General features: G+C 43.8%; 1 protein-coding gene across 13 annotated transcripts in view; it reads left to right on the top strand.

Annotated features, from left to right (window-relative positions):
* Positions 1 to 10,912, top strand: part of LOC110538950 (supervillin) — a 36,621-nt gene extending 25,709 nt beyond the window's left edge. For all 13 annotated transcript variants that reach the window (XM_036938185.1, XM_036938183.1, XM_036938182.1 and 10 more), the window contains 12 exons: positions 531 to 676; positions 938 to 1,113; positions 1,212 to 1,350; positions 1,721 to 2,182; positions 2,391 to 2,493; positions 2,609 to 2,816; positions 2,927 to 3,060; positions 5,894 to 6,049; positions 6,435 to 6,578; positions 9,307 to 9,419; positions 9,656 to 9,811; positions 10,229 to 10,912. In XM_036938185.1, coding sequence (XP_036794080.1) covers positions 531 to 676; positions 938 to 1,113; positions 1,212 to 1,350; positions 1,721 to 2,182; positions 2,391 to 2,493; positions 2,609 to 2,816; positions 2,927 to 3,060; positions 5,894 to 6,049; positions 6,435 to 6,578; positions 9,307 to 9,419; positions 9,656 to 9,811; positions 10,229 to 10,315 — 2,024 coding nt within the window. In that variant the 3' untranslated portion in view covers positions 10,316 to 10,912. The remainder of the gene's footprint in view (positions 1 to 530; positions 677 to 937; positions 1,114 to 1,211; positions 1,351 to 1,720; positions 2,183 to 2,390; positions 2,494 to 2,608; positions 2,817 to 2,926; positions 3,061 to 5,893; positions 6,050 to 6,434; positions 6,579 to 9,306; positions 9,420 to 9,655; positions 9,812 to 10,228) is intronic.
* The last annotated feature ends 181 nt before the right edge of the window (positions 10,913 to 11,093 follow it).

The following is an 11,093-nucleotide window of genomic DNA, read 5'->3' as shown; positions in this document are numbered from 1 at the left end:
GTCAGTCAGTCAGTAAACTATAAGTCAGTCCAGTCAGTCAGTCCCGTCAGTAAACTATAAGTCAGTCCAGTCAGTCAGTCCAGTCAGTAAACTAAGTCAGTCAGTCAGTCAGTAAACTAAGTCAGTCAGTCAGTAAACTAAGTCAGTCAGTCAGTCAGTAAACTAAGTCAGTCAGTCAGTCAGTAAACTATAAGTCAGTCCAGTCAGTCAGTCCCGTCAGTAAACTATAAGTCAGTCCAGTCAGTCAGTCCAGTCAGTAAACTATAAGTCAGTCCAGTCAGTAAACTATAAGTCAGTCCAGTCAGTCAGTCAGTCCAGTCAGTAAACTATAAGTCAGTCCAGTCAGTAAACTATAAGTCAGTCCAGTCAGTCAGTCAGTAAACAAAGTTATTCAAACAGTCAGTAAACTAAGTAAGTTAGTCAGTAAGTAAGAAACCAAGAACGTAAGTATGCAAGCAACCAGTAAGTGGCCATTTGCATATGTCTTTGTGTACTGTAGGTGTGATCGTATATGTGTGTGTTCCCTGTAGGAGCGGGAGCCCCAGAAGAGGATGAGCTGTATGAGAGTGGGGTGGTGGAGTCTAACTGTTTGTACAGGCTGGTGGAGAACAGACTGGTACCCCATGAGCAGGCCTGGGCAGCCATCCCTACTGTCTCCCTACTGGGATCCACTGAGGTCAGTCCCTCCCCTGGATCCCCCTGTGTGTTTCTGTGGCTTCTCAGCCATTGCTGCCTTGGTGCTACATATCAATCAATGGGTTTTAAACTCAATACAAAGATTATAAACTGGAATGCCATCTGTCAACTCGTGTGTGATTTTCAACACTACAGATAGAATCTGATCTCTGAATGGCTCTCTCTCTCTCTGCCTCTGTCTCTCTGTCTCTCCTCCGTCTCTCTGTCTCGGTCTCTGTTTGTTCCCTTGTCTCTCTACCAGGCCCTGGTGTTTGACTTTGGCAGCGAGGTGTACCTGTGGCATGGGAAGGATGTTGCCTCTGGTGACAGGAGTGTGGCTGTACAGCTGGCCCAGCAGGTGTGGGGTGGTCCCTACGACTATAGCAACTGTAGGGTCAACCCACTGGACCCCACACACTGCAACCCCAGCATACAGCCGTAGGTACACACCACACAGGCGCTTACATAGTAAAATACCTCATTTAAATACATACTGTTGTATTCATTGATACATTATGTGTGTGATTTGTGTACAGGCAAGGTGAAAGACGGCCCAACTGGGCCCTGTTTGTCTGTGTCTCTGAGCACAAGGAGACAGCCCTCTTCAGGGAGAAGTTTCTGGACTGGGCTACAGATAAGGAGGAGATGGCTGCAATGGTGGTAGAGGAGGCACAGGTTAGTTAGAGAAAGATTAAATCAAATTGTATTTGTCACGTGCTAAATACAACAGCTGTAGACTTTACCGTGAAATGCTTACTTACAAGCCCTTAACCAACATAACGTTTGAAGAAAAATAGGAGTCAAGAAAATATTTACTAAATAAACTAAAGTAAAAAAATGTATTAAAAAAAAAGAAACAATAAAATACTAATAACGAGGCTATATACAGGGGATACCGGTCCCGAGTCAATGTGCGAAACACATGACTCAAAGCCAAATAGGACCCATCCTGTACAGATTCAGAGTGACTGTGAGAAAGATGCCTGGTCTTCTTTGACTGTATTTCTCCTCTCCCTTCCTCTCTCTACTGTGTCTCTCTGTGCAGACTGCCATGCCAGTGTGGCCCCAGCAGAGTCCCCTGCCCCAGCAGCCCCAGCAGCAGATAGAGTGTGTCTCTCTGTGTGCGTGCGATGCCAAGGCGCTGGTGGCAGGGCAGGGGGTGGCGCTGCCAGGGGACGGGGTGGTCTCTACAGTCCTGGAGGGGGTGGACGTTCAGAGGGGGCATGGGGTCGTACCCCTGGAGGACGGGCGGCAGGTGGAGCTGAGCACTGTTGCCGTGGATACCTGGCACATTCAGGAGTTTGAGGACAGCGAGGCTCAGCTGGAGAGCCCAGGGCAGCTGCATGAAGGAGACACGTACCTGATCCGCTGGACCTATACTCTCAGCCCAGTGGATGAAAGCGGGCAGCCTGGAAGGGAGTGCTCTGCTGTCTTCATCTGGCAGGGCCGGCACTCCAGTAACAATGGGCGAGGCGCGTCTGCACTCAGGAGTCATGAGGGAACACAGGTGGGTGGTTCTTCCAATTAAACTCTTAAACCACCCATAGCCTCAATTAAAACCATAGAGTCACATATAGAACATGCAAGTTATAGGATGTCTATGGTTAAACCTGCCTAGCATTTCAGAGGCCTGAGTTTAACCAGTGTTATTGCTGTTGAGTACAGTTGGCTCTCTGACTGATGTTTCTACCTGTGTTGTTGTTGTCCTGTTGAAGGTGAGGGTGCCTCAGGGGCAGGAGCCTCCGTGTTTCCTTCAGCTCTTCCAGGGAGGTCTGGTCATCCACAAAGGCTGCCGAGCGGACACCACCAACAACACAGGTGGGATATTACCTTGGCTTTACCTCCTCTGATTTAGGTGGTGTGTGTGTCTGGTTGTGTGTCTGTGTTCTGCATAGATGTGTGTTCCTAACTGCACTCTCTCTGTGTCTTGTAGGGGTCTGGCGTCTGTTCTGTGTGCGTGGGGAGCTGCCTGAGGAGGCCAGTCTGCTGGAGGTGGACTGTAGCTGTGGCGGCCTGCGCTCCCGAGGTTCTCTCATACTGCTCAACGGTCAACAGGGGGCGCTCTACCTGTGGTACGGCTGTAAGGTCCACGCCAGCTCCCGGGAGGCGGGCAAGAGGGCTGTGGAGCGACTCACTCAGATGTAAGTCTCCCTTCATGGATGTGTTATTGTGCTTCTGTATATATTCATTCGTTGGAATGCAAACAGTATTAATACGTGGTTATGTGTGCTTTCTGCTGTCTCTGTGTTAGGTGCCCTCCTGAACTGGGCCTCAGCAGTGATAGCCTTTCGAGGGTGCAGGAAGTGGAGGAAGGGGCGGAGCCTGTGGAGTTCTGGAACGCTATTGGGCAGCAGGACAGGAAGACCTATGACTGCATGCTGCAAGGTACTGAACACACCTCTCAGTTCCTGTTCATACCTAAACAAAACACACCTCTCAGCTCCTGTTCATACCTGAACAAAACACGCCTCTCAGCTCCTGTTCATACCTGAACAAAACACGCCTCTCAGCTCCTGTTCATACCTGAACAAAACACACCCCTCAACTCCTGTTCATACCTGAACAAAACACACCTCTCAGCTCCTGTTCATACCTGAACAAAACAAAACACACCTCTCAGTTCCTGTTCATACGTAAACAAAACACACCTCTCAGTTCCTGTTCATACCTAAACAAAACACACCTCTCAGCTCCTGTTCATACCTGAACAAAACACGCCTCTCAGCTCCTGTTCATACCTGAACAAAACACGCCTCTCAGCTCCTGTTCATACCTGAACAAAACACACCTCTCAGCTCCTGTTCATACCTGAACAAAACACACCTCTCAGCTCCTGTTCATACCTGAACAAAACACACCTCTCAGCTCCTGTTCATACCTGAACAAAACACACCTCTCAGCTCCTGTTCATACCTGAACAAAACACACCTCTCAACTCCTGTTCATACCTGAACAAAACACACCTCTCAGCTCCTGTTCATACCTGAACAAAACACACCTCTCAGCTCCTGTTCATACCTGAACAAAACACACCTCTCAGCTCCTGTTCATACCTGAACAAAACACACCTCTCAGCTCCTGTTCATACCTAAACAAAACACACCCCTCAGCTCCTGTTCATACCTGAACAAAACACGCCTCTCAGCTCCTGTTCATACCTGAACAAAACACACCTCTCAGCTCCTGTTCATACCTGAACAAAACACACCTCTCAGCTCCTGTTCATACCTGAACAAAACACACCTCTCAGCTCCTGTTCATACCTGAACAAAACACACCTCTCAGCTCCTGTTCATACCTGAACAAAACACACCTCTCAGCTCCTGTTCATACCTGAACAAAACACACCTTCCAATACAGTGCCGTGAAAAAGTATTTGCCCCCTTTCTAATTTTCTCTATTTTGCATATTTTTGATACTGAATGTTATCAGATCTTCAAGCAAAACCTAATATTAGATAAAGGGAACCTGAGTGAACAAATAACACAACAATGACATAGTTATTTCATTTATTTAATAAACCAGGTTATGCAACACACAATGCCCCTGTGTGAAAAAGTCATTGCCCCCTTACACTCAATTACTGGTTTGGCCACATTTAGCTACAATGACTCCAAGCAAACGCTTCCTGTAGTTTTTGATCAGTCACTCGCATCGCTGTGGAGGAACTTTGGCCCACTCTTCCATGCAGAAGTGCTGAAACTCAGCAATTTTTGTGGGTTTTCAAGCATGGACTGCTCATTTCAAGTCTTGCCACAACATCTCAATTGGGATTAGGTCTGGACTAGGCAATTGCGAAACGTAAAATGTGTTGCTTTTTAGCCATTTTCGTGTAGACTTGCTTATGTGTTTTGGATCATTGTCGTGCAGCATGACTCATCTGTGCTTCAGCTCACAGACAAATGGCCTGAGATTCCCCTGTAGAATTCTCTGATACAGAGCGGAATTCCTCCAGGACCTGAGTCAGCGAAGCATCCCCAAACCATCACACTACTGCCACAATGCATGATCTTTGGTATGAGGCTCTTACTGTGGAATGCAGTGTTTGGTTTTAGCCAGACATAATGGAACCCATGTCGTCCAAAAAGTTAGACTTTTGAATCATCTGTCCATAAAACATTCTTCCAAGAGTCTTGAGGATCATCCAGGTGCTTCCAGGTGCTTCCTACTCCCGAGGCAGCAGCTACACTTCCTGGGGTCCAAAGCACCCACATTACATATAAAACAGTGAACTATGTTTGTACTGAATGAGCTAAAGATAAAACAGGACATCATATAACATCCCTACACCACCACATATCCACAACACAAAATGTTCACTACCACCATACAACAATATCACAATGTTATGCGTATGCGTGTGTCTGTACCGCACAGTCCCCGCTGTGTATTTCTACCTGTGCCTGCTTTTTAAATCTGATTCTACTGCTTGCATCAGTTACCTGATGTAGAATAGAGTTCCATGTAGTCATGGTTCTATGTAGACATGTATCAGAGACTTCTACAGGAGGTCAGGCCATCCATCTGTGAGCTGAAGCTGAAGAGCAGCTGGGTCATGCAGCAAGACAATGATCCAAAACACACAATCGAGTCTACACGAAAATGGCTAAAAAGCAACAAATTTGAAGTTTTGAAATGGCCTAGTCAAAGTCCAGACCTAATCCCAATGGAGATGTTGTGGCAGGACTTGAAACCAGCAGTCTTTAAAGAAGTTCTGCATGGAAGAGTGGGCCAAAGTTCCTCCACAGCGATGTGAGAGACTGATCCACAACTACAGGAAGCATTTGGTTGCAGTCAATGTGGCACAACCAGTTATTGAGTGTAAGGGGGAAATTACTTTTTCACACAGGGGAATTGGATGCTGCACGACTTTGTTAATTAAATATATACAATAAGTATAATTTGTTTTGTTGTTTGTAAACTCAGGTTCCTTTTATATAATATTAGGTTTTGATTGAAGATCTGACAACATTCAATACTAAAAATATGTAAAAGTAGAGAAAATTACAAAGGGGGCACGTACCTTTTCACGGAACTGTATTTAACAGAATACCTGAATGCTCAGAATAACCTGAACAGATATACCAGACCAAATGTCTTCTTTTTAAATGAACACACATATGACTAATGTAAGAAGGTGTACACCAGCTGAACCTGACTGAGTGCTGGAAGGTTGAGAGGTTGATGTGATGAGATGCTGTGTGTTGTTATCTCTCAGATCCAGGGAAGTATAACTTCACGCCACGCCTCTTCCATCTGAGCGGCCGTTCCGGAACCTTCCAGGGGGAGGAGCTGCAGAGCCCTGCACGGTTGCCAGGGGTTGTCATGGCGATGCCCTTTGTCCAGGAGAGCCTGTACTTTGTGCCACAGCCAGGTGAGTGTCCACTCAAAGCCCAAACACACACATGTATGCATGCACGCACTCATAAACACAACTTCCATTGTTATCACGAGGACTCGAGGTACAAAACACTCACCTAATATCCCTCCTTTTCTTTCCCTTTCTCACTGTTTCTCTCTCTCTCGCTCTCCCTCTCGCTCGCTGTTTCTCTCTCTCGCTCTCCCTCTCTCGCTCGCTGTTTCTCTCTCTCTCCCTCTCTCTGTCGCTCACTGTCTCTCGCTCTCTCTCTCGCTCTCCCTCTCTCTCGCTCGCTGTTTCTCTCTCTCTCCCTCTCGCTCACTGTCTCTCTCTCTCTCTCTCTCTCCCTCTCACTCACTCTCTCTCTCTTTCTCTCTCTCTCTCTCTCATCCCTCTCCAGCCCTGTTCCTGCTGGATAATTGTATGGAGCTGTATCTGTGGCAGGCAGGTGAGCCTGAGGACAGTCAGACCACTGGCTCAGCCTGTATCCGCTGGGCGAATGAGAGGAGGTGTGCCATGCAGACAGTGCTCCACTACTGCAAAGGTGAGAGCATGTAGACAAAGCAAGGCAGCAAATAGAATATTAATTTTTTATTTGACCTTTATTTATCCAGGTTTTTCTCATTAAGACAACATCTCTTTTCAAGAGAGACCTGGTCCAATAGCAGCAGGGGGAACAACGTTTCAGACAAAACAACTTACATACACTAACACAACATTGAATAAAACTATAAACACACAGTACAACAAAAACATTTTACTTGACTAAAAACAGCTGTCCTAAAGACAATTACACTCTTCTATGATATATACATCGATCAAGTGTTTTAACTCTACCAACGAAACAAGATCATCAAATTTTTAAATGTTCAGGAGAGAGTTCCTGGACCACGGAGCTAAGTAACTAAATCTATTTCTACCATGACCTGTTCTAATTTTTGGTACTGTTAGAAGCAAATGAGAATGGGACTGTAATTGATATTTATTTACAGACCTGACTAAAAAAAGAACAGAGATAAAATGGCATTTTACCCAATGTGGCCTTATAAATCAGTGTATACCAGTGTTTAAGCCTACGCAAGGTCAATGACGACCAGCCAACAGCGCTGTAGAGATCACAATGATGTTAGACATTTTTGATTTGTAATGAACCTGAGGGCTGCATGATACACTGAATCTAGTGCTCTCAGGGTAGTGTTTGAGGCCTGCATATATATATATATATATATATATATATATATATATATATATATATATATATATATATATATATATATATATATATATATATATATATATATATATATATATATATATATATATATATATATATATATATATATATATATATATATATATATATATATATATATATATATATATATATATATATATAACATCACTAAAATCTTTCTTGGCCTCAAAAGAAAAACAAGCCTTAAACCGGTATTAAAAACCTATTCTCAGCTTGAGCTTCCTTATGAAGTTCATTACATGCACAGTGAAGCTCAGCTTATCATCAACCCACACACACAAATATTTGTACACTTTAACTTGCTCTATAGTATGTTCTGCCAATGCAGCAATGACATGATTAGTAACATGCCTGACATTTGAAAATGGCATGCATTTTGTTTTACCCGAATTTAGAACCAGCTTTAAATCAAACAGATTCTGTTGTATGATGTTAAATGCTATTTGGGCATTTTCAAAAGCCAAAGATAAACTACTACCACTTGAATAAAGATCAGTGTCATCTGCATAAAAATGTACATCCACTGTTTCAATAAGATCCCCAATGTTGTTGATTTACAAAATGAACAACAGTGGGCCCAAAATAGTACCTTGCGGAACACCTGAGCACACCTCTATAGATTTACAACCATCTGTCATTGCCCATTGTGTACGATTTGATAGGTGATTTATAAACCAGTCTAGAGCATGACCAGTAATTCCACAACATTTGAACCTTTGCACTAACACAGCATGGTCCACGGTGTCAAAAGCCTTTGACAAATCAATAAAGACAGACACACAATGTAACTTCTTATCAAGAGCATAGTGGATGTCATTTAAAACCTTCAATGTTGCTGAAACAGTGCTGTGGCCAGACCTAAAACCAGATTGCATTCCATTTAAAATGTTGTTTTCTTGGAAGTAGGCTATTAGCTGCCTACTAACTAAGGACTCCAGTACCTTAGACAGTACAGACAATTTTGATATGGGTCGATAGTTGTCAAGTAGCGAAGGATCTCCACCTTTCAGGAGAGGCAGTACAAAAGCAGATTTCCTTAACGGTAAGCGTGAGCTTAAACATACATGTTAAGCGTTGAGCAATGATGTCTGCAGATAGGTGCAGGAAGCGGGGGTCTAGTTCATCAGAGCCGGGGGATTTTTTCCATCAATTTCTTTCAGGGTTTTACACACTTCTGAAACAGATAAGGATGAAAAGGAGAACCTGGTGAAGGAGTGCACAGAGGTGTCAGGTAAACTCATAGGGCTCAATTATACCTTTGACCTTTTCAAATAAACTGCCTGCATCTAAAAAAATGCAGATTCAAGGCTTTCAGAATGGAGTTTCTCTCAGTTACAATCTGTGTGCCTACCAACAATTGTTTGGGAAGCTGTGAATCTTTTTTGCACTCCAAACCTTTCACTCCTTTTCAGAATTTGGATGGATAATTTAAATTATGTGAAGTAGATTTCAGGTAGTGGTCTGCTTTCAATTTATGGATCATAGCCACACCCATATTTCGAAGACGTTTAAAAGTCATCCAATCATCTGCCAAACCAGTCCCTTTTTTCTTTAGCCCACATAGCATTTAGTTCCCTTATGATATTTGTAAGTTCCTTAGTAAACCAAGGGTTCTCTCTGCCCTTAATCTTGATTTGTTTAAAAGGGGCATGGCTATTGCATACATCCTGGAATGTGTTGTGGAAGTAAGAAACGGAATTCATCCCTGATGTTGAACTAGCCATCTATTCCATTCAATGCTAGATACATCATGTAAAAAACCTTGATTGTTTAGATCTGGGGTACCCTATGAGGTCCAGAGTACTGCTGGTAATTACACCCACCTGGTGTCCTAGGTCCAAATCAGTCCTTGATTAGAGGGGAAGAACAAGTTAAAAAAGCAGTGGAACTGACTTCGAGGTCCACATTTTAATCTGAGTTGTTTAGATGGTTGGAGTGTGTCGGGGATATGCTGTAGTTAGGGGTTAAGTTGCTCTGTGGTTCTCTGACGGTTTGGGGTGTGTTGGCGGTGTTTCAGAGAGGAACCCGAGGCGCCCCCTTCAGGCCTACCTCATCCAGGACGGAGTAGAACCCCTCACCTTCACCAACGTTTTCCCTCGCTGGGAGAAGAGACCCACACCCACCACACAGGTACAGGAGAAGAGGACTAATTCGTCCTCCTCCTCATAATAATTTACATTATCAAAAATAGCATCTGTACGCATCAGTAGCATCATCGGTGATAACTTCACAACAGCAGAAAGCACAGTTCAGCATTATCTGGTTGGGTAAAGACTGTTGTGTCATAGCAACACCACAGTCTTTGTCTTTCAAAGTCAGGTATGTTTTAGATTTAGATATTCTGACTTGTGAATGCTGTTGTCCAGGGGGAGGCCGGGCGGGTCAAGCTGACCTTGGTGCAGGACGCCCTGGCCCAGCTCAGTAAGACCCAGTACCCCCTAGAGGAGCTGCTGCAGACCCCTCTGCCCGAGGGAGTGGACCCCCAGCGCCTGGAGATATACCTCTCCGACCACGACTTCCAGGTTGACACACAAACACGCTTGTCCTGCGTGGCTCAGTTGGTAGAGCATGACCCTTGCAACGTCACGATAATGGGTTTGATTCCCACTGGGGCCACTCATATGAAAGTGTATGCACGAACTATGTATGCACACTTTGGATACATTCGTCTGCTGCATGTTTTGTACAGTATTATGACGTTATATAAAACAGAGTGCAGCTACACCTGACAGCCACTAGGGCGCACCACTAACGTCTTCATGGTGTGGCCAATTGAAACATCTTCTTGTGGTAGTCTCAAGATGATAAAAACAATGTGACGTATGTAGGTTTCTATGTAAATATTTCACAAAACGTTCATCCCTACGACCAGTGGGTGCTTGCTTTTCTCCAGTATCCTACAGTATCTGAAGTAATGTCTGTTTGTTTATATGTTTCAGACTATTTTGAAGATGAAGAGAGATGAATATGACTCCCTCCCAAACTGGAAACAAGTCAGCCTGAAAAAAAGCAAAGGACTCTATTGAAAACCTAAACAAACACTAAAAAAGATCCCATTTTATTTATGTCAACATATCCCGAGGAGAAAATGTTTTTGTATTTTCTATTTTTAAGGGAATGATATTTCTCGGTCGGGTGATGACACATCGTGTACAGTGTTTTCTTAGTAGCTGTATTTAAGTTGTATCTGTGTGTCTTCTTTAAGTATGGTGCTTTAGGGCCTTATTCGTTCTCAGCCAATCGCTCTCGCTTGCAGAGAGACAAGACTGCCTATACCGTCAAACAGCAGGACAACCATCCTTCTCCCCAATCAATCAACTGGATCCATTTTCTTATTCCTAGAGTTTACATGAGTGTGTGGTTTTCTTACGGACTGTGGATTCCCTCAGAAATGTTAACTAAAAAGAAGAAGAAACAGCATTACACATTTTCCTATGAAACTTTAATTTACCTGTACAAATCAATGAAGGGGAAAAAAAGAGAAAGGTGAAAAGGGCAGGAGATAAGGAAACATCACTAACGAACGGTGGGTGGGGAGGAGAAAACACAGGAGAGCTTACATACAAAAGCAATCAATTGTAATAAAACGACGGGAACCAGGAAAATAAAGGGAGTGGCCACTTTTTTCATGTTTCATCTCAATCAAAATCATTCCATCACAGAGCTCTGCTTATCTGATGTAGGCTGCAGTTATACTGGCAGTCTTCTCTTAGGCTGAATTTCAGAGCTTGAATTATTTGACTCCAGGTTCTAAATAGCAGTGTATTGATCTGAGTAAGAGTGTATTGATCTGAGTAGCAGTGT

Source organism: Oncorhynchus mykiss, chromosome 12 (genome assembly GCF_013265735.2).
Source record: "Oncorhynchus mykiss isolate Arlee chromosome 12, USDA_OmykA_1.1, whole genome shotgun sequence".
NCBI lineage: Eukaryota > Metazoa > Chordata > Actinopteri > Salmoniformes > Salmonidae > Oncorhynchus > Oncorhynchus mykiss.
This window is presented reverse-complemented; position numbering and strand designations above follow the sequence as displayed.